Source organism: Lepisosteus oculatus, chromosome 12, assembly GCF_040954835.1.
Source record: "Lepisosteus oculatus isolate fLepOcu1 chromosome 12, fLepOcu1.hap2, whole genome shotgun sequence".
Classification (NCBI taxonomy): Eukaryota; Metazoa; Chordata; class Actinopteri; order Semionotiformes; family Lepisosteidae; genus Lepisosteus; species Lepisosteus oculatus.
In genome coordinates this window covers 5,627,733-5,648,363 of record NC_090707.1, presented here as the reverse complement: position 1 = coordinate 5,648,363, position 20,631 = coordinate 5,627,733, and the positions used below count along the sequence as shown (strand labels likewise).

The window sequence follows — 20,631 nt, the reverse complement described above, 5'->3', positions numbered from 1 at the left end:
CCTTCTTATGAAAAGGCGTATTAAGTCACTGTAAAATGTGTACAAACTGCATTCTTCAGAGACTAGCTCAAACCTGGTTCTTGATAACAAGAGTAAACATGCTCCGGCCTTTTATGGCACGTCGCTTAAAGTTTAACTGCCCACCCACCTCAGCACACGTGAATCACAGCTACCTTCCTGTTCGTCATAAATTGGCGTGGTAAAAGCAATGACTTCCTGACCGACCTGGTTTATACTGGAGTGGTTTCCTTGGGTTGGAACTGGAGTATAAGGAATTAATCACAAAGTACAGTTAAAAAAAAAAAACAAAACACCACAGTCTATGCGGAATACAGCCAAGTGTGGGAAACTGACTATAAATTTTAACCATTAGGAACCTCGGCTGTATTTCTGACTTGATCTACGACTGCCTCAAAGATTACTACTGAGTTTACCCCCAAGAAGATGTCACAGATTACAAACAGCTGTGCTGATTTTCTTAACCATCATGTCGTCACCGAGTTCGAGCCGAATTTGGGAACCAAGGTCTCTCTAACCGTCATCTTCGGTGTTATTTTGCTGGTTGGGATCATTGGGAATAGCATCACTATCAAAGTCACACAGGTGCTCCAAACGAATGGGTACTTGCAGAAGAATGTTACTGACCACATGGTAAGCTTGGCGTGCTCGGATTTGTTAGTACTTTTGCTGGGTATGCCTGTTGAGCTCTATAGTGCAATATGGTATCCATTCACATCTGCTTCAGGTAACGCAAGCTGTAAAATCTATAACTTTCTTTTCGAAGCATGCAGCTTTGCCACGATACTGAACGTGGCGACCCTGAGTTTTGAGAGATACATTGCAATCTGCCACCCTTTTAAATACAAGTCATTATCGGGATCCAGGACAGTCAAGCTGATCGTTTTCGTTTGGGCCACGTCTGTATGTGTTGCCCTTCCCCTGCTGTTTGCAACGGGGACCGAAGACCCCCTGGAGCAACTTGAAGGGCGAGACCACCCTTGCAAAATGCAGAAATCCAATCGGACCATCTGCACCAACCTCGCCTCCAGGTGGACATTGTACCGGGCAAGCATCTACAGTGCGTTCGTTGTCTACATCGTGGTGTTGGTGAGTGTCGCTTTGATGTGTAGGGAAATGATGAAGATCTTGATGGGCAGAAACAAAAGTGGGACTTTGGCTGTCAGGAATGGGGAGAATGAAATCGGAGGACTGCCAAAACACGAGAGCTCGAAATCAAAGGCGTCCCGGAAGCAAACCATCATATTTCTAGGTAAGTTTGTCTTAATCAAGAGATCCTCCGTTAGTGATTGGAAATGGTTAAATTTATTAATGTGTAATTTATAGTACAGTATGAGCAACATACAGTATGCCTCAATGGGGCATTGAAGTTTAAGTAAATTCTTTTGTAAGTACATCAGATTTTTGCTTTCTTTAATATGTACTGTATAAGATGGTAAGGCAACGTTTGAAATATTAAGCATAAAATTACAAAATTCAAGCTGTCATTTCCTACAAGTGGCCTTAGACGAGTGTTCTTCAATGCAGTCATAAGCCTCAATGTTCAGACCAGCTTTATTACTAGATTTGCGTAGCAGTGTTTAAAAACGTTCACAGCTATTTCTCAAATCAGTTAGCAGAAAATCTGAGAAGGGCAAACTTAATTACTCTAATTCAGCACTTGTTGGTTTTACTTTTTTCAGCATGGAGTGAACTTCGAATAGGTACTGTACTGTAGTAGGTTACAAAACGATTTGTAAGAAGTTTCTGTATTGTGTAATGCTATTGTGTAAACCTACTGGGGAAAAAAATCAAAAAGGTTTCTCGCTGGTAATGTTAATATACCATCACATTATCTTAGGTTTATTTTTATGCTCAGTATTGTTAAACGCTTCTGCTTAATCTACAGTAGGTATCTGTTTTAGAGACAAAGTGTTATATATATATTAGATATTATCTTAACGTTTTTGGCACTATTTTATACTTTTTTGTGACTGACCGTGATAAAACTCCTTACTTTTGAATTTTGCATTAGTACTAATCGCCTCATTAGTTGATAGAGAGAGTAAATCAAACAAAGGCGATTTCACCTGTTGAATTTCAAGCCTGATGGTGGGAGAGACAAATACGGAGCAGGAGGTTCAAGTATGGAGGTCTGGGAAAGAGCGCCTGCTTAGCTCTCCACTTGCAGCGATCGATGCCAACCTGACTGCATCACGCACATTTAATTAAGACCTGGGACCTCACTTGTTATCCAGATGAGTTCGTACTTAACATGCCCGTTGTTATTATACCAGTATTAAATACGGCCACTTACATTTTGCTCATAAAAGTTGAGGTGCGATATTTTATTTCCCGACTGTGTGCGACACCACATGTTTTTTTTATAACCACAAAGTTTCGTTTACAATTAATATAATGTCTTGCATACTGTATAGGGATATAGAGCGTTACTGTACATTGACATGAACTGTCAAAAGCATTTTGGGTAATGTGTTGTTAGCCTTCATTAAACTTACGACAAGAGCATGACTTGAAATAGATTAAAGAACCTGTATGTACTGTATAACAGCGAGACACTGTCGTTGGTCTTAATTGATTTTTGTTTTCATTTTAATTAATTCACACTTTATCACTTTTTTTTCACTGCTTGTGTTTTTGTTGCTTTTATGGAAATGTGCAGATAAAGTTGCATGTCACCATATATTATTATTAGAAAGGAATAGAATAAACAACTTATAAATATTTTAAAGTGTGCCTGAGTAAAATCAGTAAGATTAAAACGATTGGATTATTCTTGGGGGCAGTCTCTTAGAGGAATAATTATACCAGCTCTGTACGTGTTCTGTGTACAGAGCGTACACAGAAATATACTTAATAATAATCTGTGTAAAATTTGTTTTGTTTATCTTTACATTTACTGAGGTGTAATTTTTAAATCAGAATGCTGTTTCCTTTTTTTTGGTAATTTCCCCTTTTGTATCTGACATTAGGGCGTTCTTAGGTTTATACTAAAGGAAATAAAAATCTGACTTTCTGTGGTTTTAATGTGCTATTTGGAAACATTACCCATTCATGATTTTTTATTTTTTTGAGTGACATTCATTTTTTTGCATCCATTCATGATTTATTTGTAAACCAGGAAGTTTTTAAAGAGCTGTAATTGCTTTCCACTTGGAAACTAACACTGAGTGATACTGTGGGTTTTTCTTGATGTTTGCAGAATATTGTAAAAGCATTTCTGGTATCCAGCCCACGTTCCATGTTTTTTCCTAAGTTTGTGCTGCTCTGCTTGCCCTGTTGAGCCCTAGAGTGAGTCTCCAGATGATACATAAACACTGTTATGTAAACACATCTCAGCCATTCTGTAGCCAAACATAAAAAAAAGTTTGAAATGAGGATAAATAAATACCAGTTTGTGTATAAATATTTCAGATGCACTTCAGAAGTGCTTTTTATTCATTTGTTTCAACTAACTTTCTTTGCTGTAGTAGAACAGCTTGACATGCAAAAGTTATACAGTAAATCAGAGATGTGCTTATGATCTTCCTGAACTCGCTGGTTCTATCACATCATCAAGCATATTTTTGTATTGTCTTCAGTGTGTTAGTAATGACATTTCAAGTTATAGAAAATGTCCACTACAAGCTGGTAGATTTAAGAGCTTCAGTGAGCAAAATCAGAATTATGTCAAATGTTAAAAGCAGTGAATTTGAGAACATTTTTGAAATAGAAGGGATCTGCACTCATCCAGGGAGAAAATTGAGACAAGATCAAAGTTATGGGAGGCTGCAGATGTGTGATCAATTGATAGGAATCAAAGCAGAAGAAACTTCTGTATTAAGAAAATATTAATTTCACAAATGGATGTACATGTGAATGAAACAGGATTTTATTACACTCCAGAATATTGAGCTAGTGAAGCATTCTTAAAGAAACTTAATTATTCTGTTATAAAAAGGCTCAAAAACTGTAAGTCCATGTTTTCTCCAAGAACCTGTTCTTACTCACACAATATAGTGCTGGTCTTGGTCTTATGTGCACCAAGAATCTGATTTTGTTATAAATCTATAGTTCTCTGACAAATATCTGAGACATAGTACATGTTTGGTTTAAAGGACTGTTTGACTATTCATGGCTTGAAAGAACGTGCTGTATATTTTCCTTATGACCATCTTCATTAATATTAAATTGCCATAACTCTTCCAAAATGATTTATTTGCTGCATTTTAACTTTCAGATTGTTGCAGAGTAGGGATTTTTATTCATTATCAGTTGGGGAGTAAATTAATGAACACAACCAGAAGAGAGGCTGTGTGGCATCAATCAGTTTTGCACCACAGATTGTTTTATGATTGGGATCAAATTGTTGCCTTTAGGCATTGTTTTTGTGTTTTTAAAATCACAGAGGAGGCCTTGAATTCATTCAGTGCCAATTTATTTTAAATTGCAGGTGGCCTCCTGGAAACGTGACATTCATAATGCCAGAGATTAAATCATTCTGAATTTCTCTTGATGCAAAATGGGTCAGTAAGACTTCGAATGTTGAGCCACCTTGAGTCATTTTGACAGATTGGTTTTGGAGAAAAAAACTTAACTGCCTTTGATAAAACTGAGTTTTCCATTGCTTGCTTTCTTTGACTTCCTGTGATCTTTGGAGCTTTTCGAAAAACATCTTTACCTTTTGGGGGGTATACACCGAATCTCTTGCTTACGGAGATAAGCAAGTAATTTGAAATTGATCAGTTTCAGGCACAAACAGAAATGGTCAATATTTTAAGATGTACGAGAGAAAAGAGAAAGAACATGATATAACATAATAAAATGCAGAATAAAACTCTGTAAACTGAAGAATTAAGTGTGTGCTGTATTTTGTAAAAGTTTACTCATTGATAAAATTAAGGATTAAGTTTAGTTTTTTTCAAGTACTGTGTACAATTTACAATTACTATTTTGTTTGCATATAAAGGTATGAAATCTTAATTACTATTGCATGCAATTATTTTAATGGCTGCAAGATGCATGATGTTTTTTGCAATGTACAGAATGGCCAAGCAGGAAAAACATTTGAAAAGGGTAATATTAATTCATTAACAAATACTTCATTATATTAATGAAAAATTCATTTTTACCGAGGGTAGTTTTCAATTTTCATTTGTAAATACCATCACAGGTGTTTCCTTGGAAACCGATAAAAGGTAATCCTTTTTGCAGCAATAAAAAGGCACCAACAATAGACAAAAATGAGTCTGTTGTCAGCATTAGGGACAGAATTCATCTTGATGCTATCACAAATTTAACCTGAGCTCTAATTAATTAAAGGCCCACAATTGCATTTATTGTAAAAGCACTATAAAAGGTACTTTTTAGAATCTATAACAAGACCAAGATTGTAAAGCATAATTATGTCTATAAAATATTCATAAACTGCAAAAAGAGTAATCTACATATATTTTCATTGTAACAAGTAGAATTCCTGGTGGCTAAATTGACAATGAACTAAATGCTTTTTGTGTGAATACATTTTAATGTAATTTTAGCATTAAAATATTGACTTTTCAGTTGGTAATCTTCACGACATTAAGATGCATTTAGTTGCCACAATTAAGTTTTTGTTTCCGGGAATATTTATTGAACTGCATGAAGTGTCATTTACAGAATCATTGTCCCGCATATACAGGTCCCAGTGGCAATCTAATATCTTCAGATTTCAAGAAGCCTTCATGAAATGAGCTTCAAGCTCTTGACATAACAAGTCTCAGATACAACAAGCAAAAACAATGCAAGCGTATTATGAAGATTAGTCCTGCAATACAAATCATTTGCTGCTATTGATTGTAGCCAATCATTATCTTGGTTTTCAGAATATTGCATGCTAGGAAAACCTAAGATTTATGCTTTAGATGTAGGCAGCTGTGTGGAGCAGCGATTAGTGTTCTGGATTTATAATTGGAAGATAGTGGGTTCACACCCCAGATCGGACACTGCAAGGAACTTCATCCAAAATCCTCCAGTAAAATTTGCATCTGTTTAAATGAGTGCAAAGCTCAATTGCTTTGGATAAAAGCATCAGCCAAAGTAGACATTTAGTTTCACTCCCCTAAAAAGTTTGTCAAAGATCTGGGAGATGTTTGAAAAATGGTTTAGCAGTTTGGACTCTGACCACAATTTAATGATTTGGGAAGTATTATATTGTTGAAGAAAATGTGATATTTATTTACTCAGTGTTCATTATTATATCAAACCTAGAAAACTATGGATAAGTATACAATTTACAAATTATTCGTTCTTAAAAATACATTTAAAACTTTTTCGTTTTTTTTGTTAACAAGGATCTCTAAGCATCTTTAAAATTAAGGCCATCTTAATACTACAGCATTACATCACATAGTGTGGAAAAGATTGACATGGTAAGATAGAGCCCTCTTACATCTGTAAGTTAGTTGATCTGTATTGAATTTAAATTAATGAAGATCATCCCGGTTTAGATAATAGTGAATTGTGAATAGTGAATAGTGATGAATCAATTTGTGCAACTTAGAGATTAGTCATCTTTTTAATCTTCTATTCGAAAGAGAGGTCAATGATCCCTCTTGCTGTCGCCTTCAATGCAAACAAAGAACAAGAAAACAAAATTATGGAGACAGATGGGTGTACAAGCAGGGCTTAGTTCAGCAATTGCTTAATTTGTAAAGAATTTTGAGTTGGATTTATTTTTCATTTTGATTAAATTAGTTGACTGAGCCCTCATTATGCCTGTGTAGACCTTTTACATTGTAATAGTAAAAAAATAATGAATAATGAAAAGAGAGGAGAAAAAAAACCCAAATACTTTGTTAAAATAACAGTGCAGGAGGGGCTTAACCTATCTCCTGAAACTGATCTATATTTTTAACTTACAAATACACCAGGGACTCTTAGTTACTTCCATGGTGAACATGAAAAGAAACATTTCTGGGTGTACAAAGTTTTAAACTTGCATTTATTTCCTTATCTTCAAAAGGCACGGCTGTGTTGTGTGAGCAAGAGGTGCTAATGCAGTAATAATGTATGGAAGAATCGTGTTTAAAAACATGTGGTACTGTACAGGACCTAAGTAAAGACTGGGTATACAGTATCAGCTTTATTAGTTGTGACCAATTGTATTGAATACTCGAGGCCTCCATGTAGTATGTGGTCTTTAGGAACAATTTTGGCAAGCCACCTAAGATGATTGGCCTTGCTTACTGAAATATGACTTCATTCTATGCCTTAAACAGTACCACAGGTAACTCAACAGACCCTCAGAACTAAATCTTATCCTTCACACAGTAGTTCTCCAACCATCTGCCCTGCAGATGTGATGTGACAGAGAGTCATTTGGCTTTTGGCTTGTACGTATGAGCTTTTTTATTTTATTTATCTTTTATGCATTCTGAGCTCCATTACAATTACCTTTATTAAAGCAAAAAGCACTATGAAAATGTAAATTAATGGTGATACAACCAGTTTAATCCAGTAATTATCCCTGGCCACAGTTTCTCCTCAATGTTTATAAAAGAAGATGACATTACTCCATAACATAGTATTTAAGTCACAGCAACTTCTCTTAAGATGGCATTTAAGTTAGTAATTATGTAAATTAGAAACTGGGAATTATCAGGTTATGTATTTATGTATCTAAACATTTTCCAAAAGCTCTATTACAAATGAATTAAGTTAATCCATCAATCGGCCACAATTTTTTTCTGTTTGATCTACATTTTGGCCTTTCTCCAAGGAGCTGTAAAATAAACCTGCAATTCTAGTAGTTACCAAGAATAAATAGTAGCCTATTTATATTCATTCATTTACATTTTTAGAGGTCTCTAAAGCAGAATGATTAATATTGTGACAGTGCTGTAATTTATTTAATGTAACATTTGAATAATTAGCCAGCGATTCATGTAGAACGCATTCAATTTATTTACTGCAAAAGGATACAAAGGTTTTATCCCTCACTTAAGAGAAGCTTTGCATTCCTAATTACAGGTGTTCTTCATGCGGCTTGTAAGTGCATATCTACCAAGTACATTTAGTGCTAGAGTATGCCAGAACATTACTTGGGTTAAGGGTTTAAAGAAATGTGCTACAAAATATATTGCTCTTTTAACATGGGTAAAACATAATGTCAATGCAGGTTTTGTTTTGTTAATTTATGTTCTACTGTTTCAAACCCAACAGTATTTGGTAGACAACACAAAAATAACAGACTGCCTTAGATGTGGAGATTTTAACTGAAATGTGATGGTTGTGCGAATTGTCTAGCACTGTACGCTTTAAAGTCTTTATTGTAAAGTGGCTTCAGATGATGTGTTATGAAAGGAGTTATATAAAAAAGCAATTCTATACAGTGGCTTTGATCTGTAGAGTCTTTAATCTTCTCTGCATTCTGTAGCTGGGAATGGAAATTGAAAAAGATGGCTTATGGTATATCTTTTTTTTTTTACCTATAAAGCCATGTTAGATGTGTAACATGAACAAAACTGTAAACCTTAATGCAAAACATAATAGCTTCATATGTTCAATATGTGTTTTTGTTATTTTGGTGCCCAGCAGTATTAGAAACATTTATGGATGTTAAGTTAAAAGTGGGTATATAATGCAGAAAAATGATTGCCTTCCGCTGTAGATTATTGCCTTTACTGTAAAAAGGAAATACCTTTATTACCTTGTGCAGTATTGTAATGATATGCACCGATAGCATGCTCCTGTCATTGGAAACCTGTACTATTGCGGAAGAAAGCAACAAAAAGATGAAGTCAAGGTTTCCACATGGCTGCACACCAATGTTCCCTCAAAGCTGTGCACGCACACACAAGTTCTGAAATAAGTGCACATAGGAAACTGAACTACGCGCAAAAAATTGAATTCCACAAAAATGATGATAAAACAAATACGGTCTACAATTGAAGAATGCTAAATTAACCACATGAGACTGGCTGGGAGAGGCCCAACCTGGCTGTGTGCATTATTATTGCTGCTCGATCATCGATATCTACTGTATGCTCTCATAGTCTCGAGCCTCACTGCTCCTGCTCGCTCGACACTCGGTCTCTATGACTGTCCGGTCTTTTGTATCTTTATGCTTCTTTGAGAATAACTATATTAACAAAAAAATAAAACAAACAAAAAAAAATTGCACAACTAGAAATGTTTGCGCGCACGGGCCATTAAAAATGAGAGGGAACATTGCCACACACCCACTGAGACCATCTTGTCTTGATGTGTGTCTCCCTGTTCTTGGTTAGTATCAGGATCAGAGTTGATTGGTTTTGGAGAGTCTGCCCTCTGCTATTGTCCACAGCTCCAGTCTCCCCTCTGACTTTATCAGACCTTCCAGGGAGTACTGTGAAGTTGGGCTGCTGTGAATCCAATGGAAAGGACCAAATTTGCTTGCTAAAGCTTAGATTTCCATGCTGTTGTCATGTGAGATTTCCTTCCCAAGGAGGCATAATATTCAGCAGCTAGTGTCTGCATCAGTAGCTTTGAGGCCCTCACGATGGTGTGGCACTTTCTGGTGGGTTTCCTGACAACTAGACACTACAGCATGTCAAGGTGTATTTTTACTGGATTAGGCAACATTTAATTTTTCACAGTCTATCAAGGGGTAATGCCCGATTTGCTTTACTGCTGTATATAACCATGAGCTTCCATCATTTCAATGATTATTTACAAAGCCGTATAAATGCCCGACACCAAATTTCCAAGAAGTAGTATCTCCTTGAAGAGCTCAGATCTCGCAGGAATTTTAATGACATTATGTAACTCCTAGTAATCCGTTTCTCTGTTGTACTTTTAATTAAGAATTGAAATTGGTTCCAGTAACGATCAGGGGAACTGTCTCTGCTCAGTTGACCTTCTGATAAATCTGCCTCTGTAACGGAATAATTCCTGCAGACAGGGTCTGAGATGTATTTTGTTTGACACTTTCACATGTGGTAAATGAAATTGATGTTAAGTGGTACCAAATGTCAGCGAAAGGAAAATGAAAGATATTTCATCACGCTTCATGTTTTCAGCTCAAGCTCTGTTTTGCTTACCTGTCATTTTGCCTTCTATTCAGTGGAGGCTTATTCCTTCAGTTTCTAATTAAAAGTTTTAAGAATATTTTAATTGCTAAGGATAATTAGAAAATATGCTGGGCACTGTTCGTAGATTCATTGGATTGAATTTCCTTGATAAATTTAGTCATTTGAAAGTGGTTGTATTGTTTCCCTGGTAGCATTTAATGTGGTGATATGTCAGTCTGTTTATATAAATGATCCAATGCATTGAATTTCCACTGAACTCCTGAGAGACCGTGTTCAGTGTTCACTAATTCCAAGTATTCTTATCTAATGCACTAAATCTTTAAATAAAGACAATACCGACGGCTATTCTAGCTCTTAAATTGATCTTTTATTGCAAACTCCACAGTGTTCTTGAAAGGAACCACAAATTTTGATTGAAGCAAAACAATTAAATGGAATACCCCGCTGGCATAATAAACCCACATTCTTTTGCTTTTCAAATGTTCAAAAAGAAAATGGTAAAATAACAAAAGTTTAATAAGAAAACCATCAGAAGCTTTGTATCGCAGAAAGACCTACAATAAATACTGTATATTGTGCCATTTACTTTTTTTTAACTAAGGACTTTGAGAATCAGACTTGGCAGTTACAGATGAAATAATTAAAGGGCAGAAACATCTGGGTTTCACATTGTGTTTTGTGAATCTGTATGTTTGTTCTATGTTCCCACAATAAGATATAATAAGCAGTTAATAGTTTTAAATGCATTTGCTCAAAGTTTGCACTAGTATCCCCTTATGAAAAAAATCGACTTGGTTGACTGTTAATGCATTTGAGGAATCTGCATACTTGTAATCTTCTTTATTGAATACTAAAATATTTTAGTTCCTGCAGCCTTTCGCTTAAGTGACTGACTTGTAATCCTGAGGTCTAGTGTTCAAACCCAGCTGTCGTCATCAGTTTTCTTTTAACAAATAAAAATTTCTTTGAAAAACTAAAATAGCAAATATTATTGGCTTTATATTGACATTTGTTATATTTCTAAATATCACAACATGTTTGTACTGTATGTACACAGCGGTGCTGGTTTTAAGATGCTGCTCTGAGTAAAGGAATTTTCCTGCTGTCAGCAGTATTGTGTGTATATAGTTGACCCTTACCTGAATGAAAACAGCACATAAAGAAAGGGTTTCAGAAATCAAACAAAGCTTTATTCCTTTGTTTTGTGGTCTGGGTAATTGGAGGCTATGCTGTTATGCTTCCTATGGTGATGTACTGTACGGGTTTTTCTCAATGAATTCGATGCCATATTGAACAGTATTTCTCGCGTTAAGAAAGTTAGGTGTTAGCATAAACTATTAGTAATCAATAATATTAAATTTAGCACTGTAATAAATTGTGCTAATAATAAATTCTATTCTACTCTTAGAATGTAGGGGGGAGGGAAAATGCCCGTGGTCTTTTCACTGATAAACTTGTGTTAACAAAAACTACAGTATGCTTGAGAGTTGTTCAACCGTTTTTTTTTTCAGGACAGCTAGAGCACCAAAATTCACACTCTACCACATCAGTGATCACAGATCAGTCCCAGTGTGTGAGATTTTGCTGTTTGATCTGTGCTTGATCTTTGATCTGAGCTTTAATAGAGAGCTTATCTCTGTAAATATATTAATATCGAGGGGTATTAAATGCAACTTTTTGGTATAGATGACACTTTTCTAAAATGTCTTTAAAAATAAAAAACGATTACAATTGGCACAACTGTAGCTTTTTCACAATAACTCCTAAAGTTCCGAAAACACTTGGTGTGCGTACAAAATACATGTGGCTGTTTTCACAGCCTTCACCATGTCGTTTTTAAGCCATTTTTTTGACCACGTTTGAATATTCTTCTGTCCATATCTTTGGAAGGGAAACGCAGAAAGCCTTCAAACCAAATGCATTTTAAAGACCACGACATATGAGAATGTTCAAAGCCTCCACATAAATCTATCAGTGAGCTAATTCTCTTTTTTTCAACCTCTGGTTTTTCATCGATGCGTCATTACGCACTAACTGGAACCCGGGGGAACTGCTGTGTACACACGTTCACAACACGAGAAATACTAATCATTACAGCTTCATGCGAAAAACCCATATATCACCATAGGCAGCATAACAGCATAGCCTCCAATTTGATGGATGCTTAAAATGTTTAGGGAGAAATGGAATACTGGTGTGTATGTTTTCTTTAAAACAGCAAGTCTAGCCATATACAGTACAGTTTACATACAGTAATATGTTTATGTTCCTAAATTAATATCTTTTATGAGCATGTGAAAGGCATGGTGAATCTGAGATTCTCAAGAATTACTTTGCATGATTGGAAACAAATGCGTGATTGGATCAACGAAATGCTGTGGTGTTACTTTTTGTCAATAAAAAAATAGTCTTTTCATTTACAAAGACGGTTACAAAGAATGTGGACCAGGGCAATACTTGGAGTTTACAGCTTGTCCAAGGTCATTCATTATTAATACTTTTAGTAATGTCTTCGGTAAAGACTTTGATGGCGACAGCTCAAACGCTGTACATGAGAGTTTGAGCTTTATTAGCTCCACCTGGTGGAAATTACGGATTCTGTTTTCTTACTTGCGGTATTATGCAGTATTATACCGTATTATACAGTAACCCTTGTAATACCACGACACGCCCACCACGTTTTAACGCGGTATAACCCGCTCGTTTTGAATAGCTGCATCTGTACATGGCCGAGGCATACCTTGTTTGTATTGCTGTCTTAATTAAATGTTGCTGTTTTGTAGTTAATAAAGGCTGCTTGCACAGCGAGTTTCTAGAATTGAGCAAGATGGTTTTGGGGGGTTGTTCTTAAGTGTTTGCCTAAGTGTTTGCAAGCTATGTAATTGCAAGGTACTGTAGGAGCAGAGTTACAGGCACAGTTTATTAATTGTAACCGTAAAAGTGAGTCTTTCTTGGCTAGTAGGTATCCATCAACAGAATAACAAGCAGTCTGCACACAGATTCAAAATACATATAATTTTAAGATTTAAAGCGAATTCTCAAGATTGATAAAGGCGAATACTGAACTGGTCTTATCCACAGCTGTGGACTTGTAACTCCTGTGTGGAAGAAGGAGTCAGCTGCAGGGGTCTGTTGAACCAGTGACCAATCTGTGTTCTCCTGGCCCAGTGCCCACCAGTCCAGTGTCAGGTGTTTGAGAGAGACCGAGACCGAGACCGACCGTCGGTTCTCTTCAGTACAGCCTCCTCGTTAGCGTTGAGCTGAGTGAGGATTACGTTTGTGCACAGGGAGTGACTGTCTGGTCAGGCCTAGTCATTAATGGTGGAGAAACTTGTTATGACCCTGGCCTAGCAGCCACTTCTGAATATTGGAATACAGTGGTGTGTCGGTGAAACTCCAGCCGTAGTGATCGAGCAGATGCATGGAGTAGCTAACTGGTTGCAAGGTCTTGCTGTAGGCTAGATCTTTGGCAGAATTCTCCTATATCGGCACTTTGGGCAAAAGTCTAAGCACCACCGCTTTTGGGAATGGTACTGGAAGTCACATGGTGGTGTTGCGGGCTGGCCATGTCGCTTCAGCGGAGCGAAGCAAAGTTAAAGACGTGCTTCATTGTTTAACTGGGGAAGGTCCAGTTGGCGATCCACCAAGATCTCCACGCCCTACGAGCCCCCGACTGGCTGGTCATCTGTTGGATGATTGACCACGCCCACATGTGCCTTTAGCTCTCTCTACCAAACATCCAGGCAGCCAGCAGTGGTTCCCATGAGCGGGAGCACTTTCCTGGGTTGTCACTGACTTGAGAGATGGGCTTTCTGCTAAGCAGCATCTTTCTTTGCGTTCCATCACACAGGGATCAATAGGCCATTCTGTAGCTCAGACCGCAGGGAGGGGCCTCGCTGCAAATCCACAGCAGAACTTTATCATCGAGCATTGCTGCTACAGCACAATAAAGGCGTGTTTAGGAACAAAGCTTTATTCTTAAATGAAGGTTATTGCACCCATTTCCCTTCCATATTTAATGCTTTCAGAAATGAAATGTCTCGCTCCGCTCCTCCCGAAAATGGGTGGAGAACATGAGACATCTTTCAAAAAGCACTCATGTCCTTTAGTATCTGGTGACTTTATTAGAGCTGGAAGAAAGCCGTGGAAGGGTGATTATCCTGCCTTACGCACCAGCTGACAAGAAAGCCCATTAAACTTTCTCTCTGAACGGCAAACTTTTGTGTCTCATTGTGCCTGACCCCCCCCCCCCATTTCTATATAATGTTCAGTAACTAAAACGTTTAATGAAGTCAGGTATGTCCTTTGGGGATGTGCGAAGGGATGGATTTTCAATTATATTTTAATAGGTTCCATTAGAAAGAGCCGACGTCCTGTGGGAATAAATTATACCTGTAAAGTCTCGCATCACTTTTGCCACCTTGTGTATCGGCGCAGATGTGTTTTGTACAGCTGCTCAAGCTTGGGTCCTTGTTGGGGTGAAAAGTATTCATCTGGTAAAATCGAATGATTACTGTTGGCTTAAATATCTGGAGGAAACTGGAGGTAAAAGCAGTATCTGTAGAATGTGCTTCAGGGCAACATTATAAATGCAAACAAGCTACAGTAGATCTTGCAAAGAATGGAAAAATTAACCACAGGTTTAAATGCCTTTCAGCTCCTGCCATTATCCACCCTTTTGTCATCAATAGTGGGATAGCACCTGGTATCTTTGATTGGTTATTGGAATTCAAATGTGTAAGCTTTCACACATTTCAGTTTGTACTATTCTATATTGTTTTTACGAAAGAGGCAGCAACAGCGCCATTATTGATGCATACTTTCTTATACATCTTATTTGCATTCCATAAAATTAAGATACCCAAACATGTCATTATTTTTTTAGTCACCCTTTTGATGTGAAGCAACAATGTCTTTAGGGAATCTTTGAGCTCTGATTGCTGAGTAAACTGGAGGTTTATCAAGATATTTTCTATTTAACATGTTAAGGAGGTAATGGCAAAAAAGATAGTTAATCAGAAACCCAGCAGGTGCTTTTATGTGCTGCGTCCATGTCCCTTCTGTCTTAATACGTGCAGAAAGGTAGGAAGATTACTTCAATATTGCATTTTATCAGTTTTTCACCAGCTGTGAATCCTAGGATAAATAGCTTTTAGATAATTCCGTGATAATTCCCTTCATTCTTCTGCTAAATGAAAAAGTGTAAGGATGTTGTATATAGAGAAGAATAACTTTTAAAGAACAATTGGGGACACTTCCAAAAATCATACAGAAAAGCCTTTTCCCTTTTGTAAAGGGATCATTCTGTAATCGGTGTGTCTCCTAAAGCAGGGGTTGACAACCCAGGGCTCTGAGGAGACACACACCCACTGTACTTGTTTTCTAAAAGGAATGGAATTTCTCTGTTTGTGGAATTTTGCACAGTTTTGATAACTTGATTACATGTTATTTATGGTATGTTATTACATGTTACTGTTATTGCTATTGTGTTACTGTCTATTGTCTTATCTTCTGTCCTATTTATATACTGCACCTGAGTGACTAATGAGAAACACTTTTCATTATACTATGCACCTGTGTAAGTTTAATGACAATAAAGTTGAATTGAATTGAATTGAATTGAATTGAAGTGAACTAGCCAAGTGTTGGACTTGAACCTCTGTGCCTTTTTTATCTATTTGGATCTGGGAAAATCTTAAGTTAAGGTGGGGGGGGAGGTGAAACTGGAAGTAATGGAAAAATCCAAATCAATACTAGTGTTAAGTCAATAACAGTAAGTAGCAAAAAGCTCGGGTAGAATGAAAACAGGTGTGTGAGTGTCACCAGGACGACGGCTGGGCTCCCCCCTTTTAAACTAAGTACGTGTGCTGTATCTGGAAAACATGGTAAGGATGTTAAAGAGGAGGAAAGCACAATTACCCTGCTTAGTATTTTGTTGATTTCTTTTAAATACTTTGGTAATTACATTTTATTCAAAATTACCGAACTTTCGTTAGATTTATCAAAGTGTTTGTGTTCAGTTGAAGTGCAAATGTATTTCTCCACATGACCAGCAGGTGGCGAAGCTCACTCACACGGAGCGTTTTAGCTGCTGATCAGGCCTAGAGATTTTTTTTCTTCAGCGCAAAATGCTGTAAAACCAACGGTTATAACCTGCTCTTAATACAAAAAAAATACTTTCTAACATTTTCAAAATCTGTAATTTTTAATCTGAAAACTGTATTTCAGTATGAATAATTATATAAAAAATAAATGTATGGTTGCTTTTGAACTATAATTGAAGGTTCATTTAGCCAAAAAACATGCAGAAATACATCAGGTGTTTTCAATATGTGTCAATAACATATACTGGTTGTTAATGATGTACTCTGTGTATTTAGAAATAAACCAGGAAAAGTTACACGATGACATTTATTAATATCCTGCAATATTAGTGTAAAAGTAAATAATGTGTTTAATATTCTTCACAAGGAAGCAAAAAAGTCAGTGCCACTTCATGGGGAAAGTGAGCTCTGTCCAAAAATTCAAGATAATTGCCAATGTCAACAACTAAAAACTCCATAACACATTCTGGTTTCAGCAGTTCAGGTGACTAATGCACACCCAAAGGCAACAATTGAGAATAGGAAAACATCTGAGAAGCTCTGGCATCATGAGGACACAATGTCTCAAAGACTGGCATTTGAGGTTGACCTCATGAATCTGGTGTCTATGGCAGAGTTCCATAGCAACAAAACCAGTAAATGAATCCCAAGTCAAAAAGGACCTCATGATGTGACTGGATGAAACACAGATTGAATGTCTGGACAATATCGCCAGGAGTATGATTAACACAGGAAGGTGAAGGTCATGTTGTGAAGACTTAGCAGGGATCGGTTCTGCTTTGCATCTTCTGCACCTGGTGTCTGAGTAAGAGCTGAGATCAGTTTTATCAGGATATTTTGACCTTTGAAACTGTTCAAGTCTGGTCAGTCTGGTCAAATGTCAAGGAAATGGAATATCTTTTATTCCACTCTTGATTGTATGCATCCCTATTAATTTGTTGATTTTAGCTGCTCTTCAAAAGCTCTTATCTATATTTCCTAGATATTTGTAAATTTACTATAATTTACTAGTATCCCATTCATCTGCTTACAAATAATGAATTAAGTTGTATGACTGACTAATGTAATGAATGACTTGCATCTGTAATAAATGCAAAAGGGGCTTCCACAAAGTATTAGTTGGGGGGTGTGCACACTTATGCAACCAGAGTGTTGTAGGTTTTTTAATTCCAGTTATTTCTCCTAATAATTATGTTTTTCTCTTGAATTTTGTTGGTTGCAAAGTCACCTTAAAGATGGAAAAATGTCTGGCATGATTTATCTTGCTTTCTGGCTTTATATCCCAAAACTCTGCAATTTCAATAAGGGTGTGTAGAAGGGTTTTATATCCACTGTATATAGTACATGTATCCACATTGCTTAAATGTTCATAATACAAGGAGCATGAATTGAAGACACTCTTTAAAGACAGAATAATTTGCAAACACTTCCCCAGAACTGTACCAGTCTATTAACACTTTTGGAATAATATTACACATCTCAAACAATTTATTGATTTTAATTTAAATTATTTCAAAACCAAACCGTAAACTATATTGTCTCCTTTCCTACCCAATTTAAAAAACAACACCATTTTATCGCTTTAAATTAATGTAGTTTAATTTAAAGATGTGGAAAACTCCTTTCATCCAAAGAAGAGCCAATTGTGTTCTACATTTGTGCTATTTGTTTGAATTCACATATAAAAGTATTCTACAGATTAACTTGATTTCAAAGAGAAGTCTGATTTGTCTACATTATAAATCTACAGCAGTACTGAAGGAATGTTTTGGCCTGTGGCTAATTTTAATAACGCCAGCTTGCCTGCTGTCTTCTCAAAATGTAATTTTTGAAATGATTATCTCAGAGCGATTTTATGTCAATGAGGTTACAGAATTTAAAAAAAGCAAAGAACAGAAATTTGGAACATTTAAATTCAGTCACTATTTTTCGATCCAAAGGTTGTTAGTTGAAAGGAAAAGTTGGAAGGTTAACTTCTTGACATTTATAAGGCTTATTTATCCCACTCAACACTAAATTGTCCAAACTGAAATGAAATCTATTAGAATTAGTGAACTATAGATTTATCAATAAAATGGATTATTTTTAATTTTATTGCACCACTGAGAGCACATTGTATTTTGATTTGGTATATGCGATCAACCATTGACAATTGTATAGTGTAAACAAGCTGTAAGCTATATAGAGTAAATCAGTACATCAGGTGCAATGTACCCTATTTAATGTCCTGTTGTGTTCTGATAAAAGATCTTATGACGATAGTTTAATTTTGTCCATCAAAAAGTTAAGATTTATAAAACCAGTTGTGATATTATGAAACATAATCCAGATTCAGTAATGACAATGAAGGAATTCATTTCAGCCAAAGAGTTGATTCAAGAGTTAGTTGCATGAATAAAATAAAATGCATATGTAATGCAAATGAGCTTTACCTTTTTCCCTTTTTAGCATTTCATCTTTGCCCTTTTATATCATCTTGAGACTTAAAATCTATTTCTCCAACCTCCTACATATTGCTCCTTAAAATCCCTGACAGAACTGCAGAGAATGTTTGCATTTGAAAGACTCACTTCTTACACACTTATTATAAAATACTGTACATGCATTTTTAACAAAATAAATCAATATACTTGATGATCATTTTTTAAATAGGTGCCTTGGGGCAATAGTGTCAAGAAAGAAATGACATTATTATAATAACTTTTTAATAAATTAAGTGGTTAACTAAGTTTTTGTGATTTTTTGTTTTTTTTTCCACAGTAGCTGTATAAGAAGGCATTACATTTTCATTATGTGCAATCCAGTATCCTGGTCAACACTGCCCTTACTTCCATCTACTGTGACAGGGAATCTTCTTTACAAATGGGAAAAGTTATAGACCAAACCTTGTTGTAAACTTGTTACACAGTAACTAGAAATACAGTCATGTAATTCTCTATAGATTTTGCTGAACAAAGATATTACCTGTTATCCCAAAGTAGTTTTAAACTAAATAGTTCAGGAGGAGGTCAAACTCTAATCTCTCCCAGTCTCGCCTGTCTATAGCTCTCTTCTTGTGGATTCGCCAGCTCTCTCCATTTCTCATCCTTTGTTAAAGGGGGATTGGGTTCTAGTGTTTCCTCTCTGCCTTAGTTAGGGTTTGGCTCAACTACTGCAGCGATCATTTGGCCACTCACAGAGTCATAAACGGGTGTTGTTGGCTGGTCTTGACACAGCAGGTCAGTGCTGCATTCCTTTCACCGAATTCACTTGATACTCTCCTGTCATGGTGTCCTTTCGACTGAGATTTAGGAATCCATGGTTCCCAGCGAGAAGGAAGTGGTGGAGGCTTAGAGCTGAAGCAGCCAAATTTGAAAGGTTTGAGAAAACAAGTTCTCACTAAAGTCTTATGCTGCTCTCCCACTTTGAGCAGAAACGTAGGAGTTCTGTGTGTAAAACCACAGTGAAAGATCTTGTTACTGAGGTGTCACTTCCCAGTACTTTCAAAAGTGTTTGGATCCCCCACAGCAGGGGGAAGGCCTTTTGACATAGTGGGCTTTGGTCCTTGAAGCAAGCAAATCAGGTGCATGGGTTTAGAATCGGGAGCCTGACCACGCATGCTGCAATGGAATGGAGAATTCTATTTGCTCGTATTGCTTTGGTGGAAATAGAATTGCGATAGCCTGTTGCCTTTATAAGCCATAAAGACTACTGTAAGCAAGAGACATAAGTTATTGTAAGAAGTGTTGGGTCTTTGAAATTGGACGTTTTTGTGCTATGATAGCATTGGAACTTGGAGGCCAGGCCCTGTTGTTACACAAGATAACAGGTGTTGTATCCAGCTGCCCACATGTTCCAGAGCTCGCTGCAGTCAGTCAATAGAGAGAGGCTTGGAGGTACTCCAAAGAATGCCTTGCACTGCCCGATGCCATCTTTGAGTTCTGGATGAATGGTCAGTTCTGAAGTTGTCCATCTATGAAATTTCCCCTTCAATAAAACAGAGGCTCATACCAGCTGTAGCCCATTCCCCGGAGGTAGCTTATCCGTCTGGTCAGCAGATGCCATTCCTTTGGTTGAGAGTAGGCTAACCACAGAGCTACTGCAAAGTCTTCAGGTATCTTCACAAGGACAGCGATTCATCTTTCCATGTGATTTAACTGTTAAAAAAATCTAGTTAATTCAGGTTCATTTACCTGGGGTAGTTCTTAGGTTGACCTAGGGTGTTCTGTGCCTCATATCGGCAGGGAAATAAGGAAGATAATTAACATTTAATCAGTGCTAATGTTAGGACTAAATTTCGTCATGTTGAGCGAATATTCCAACAATCTTCTGAATATTTTCTGAATATACATTAAGGACTTGGAAGCCAAAATGTGATTCTTCAGCAAAACAAACTAAAATCATTTAGTTCAAAGTGTCAACTTGTGTAAACTCATATCTGCAGTTCTTCCTAGCCTATAGAAGCAAACTGAAAAGGAAGGCATTACATACTCTGGTCG

General features: G+C 36.7%; 1 protein-coding gene across 1 annotated transcript in view; it reads left to right on the top strand.

Moving 5' to 3' along the window:
• The first annotated feature begins 203 nt into the window (after window positions 1-203).
• The window catches only part of gpr39 (G protein-coupled receptor 39), a 47,360-nt gene continuing 26,932 nt past the window's right edge, over window positions 204-20,631 (top strand). The window contains exon 1 of the mRNA XM_006636356.3: window positions 204-1,270. Within this exon, the coding sequence (XP_006636419.2) occupies window positions 445-1,270 (826 nt within the window). The 5' untranslated portion in view covers window positions 204-444. The remainder of the gene's footprint in view (window positions 1,271-20,631) is intronic.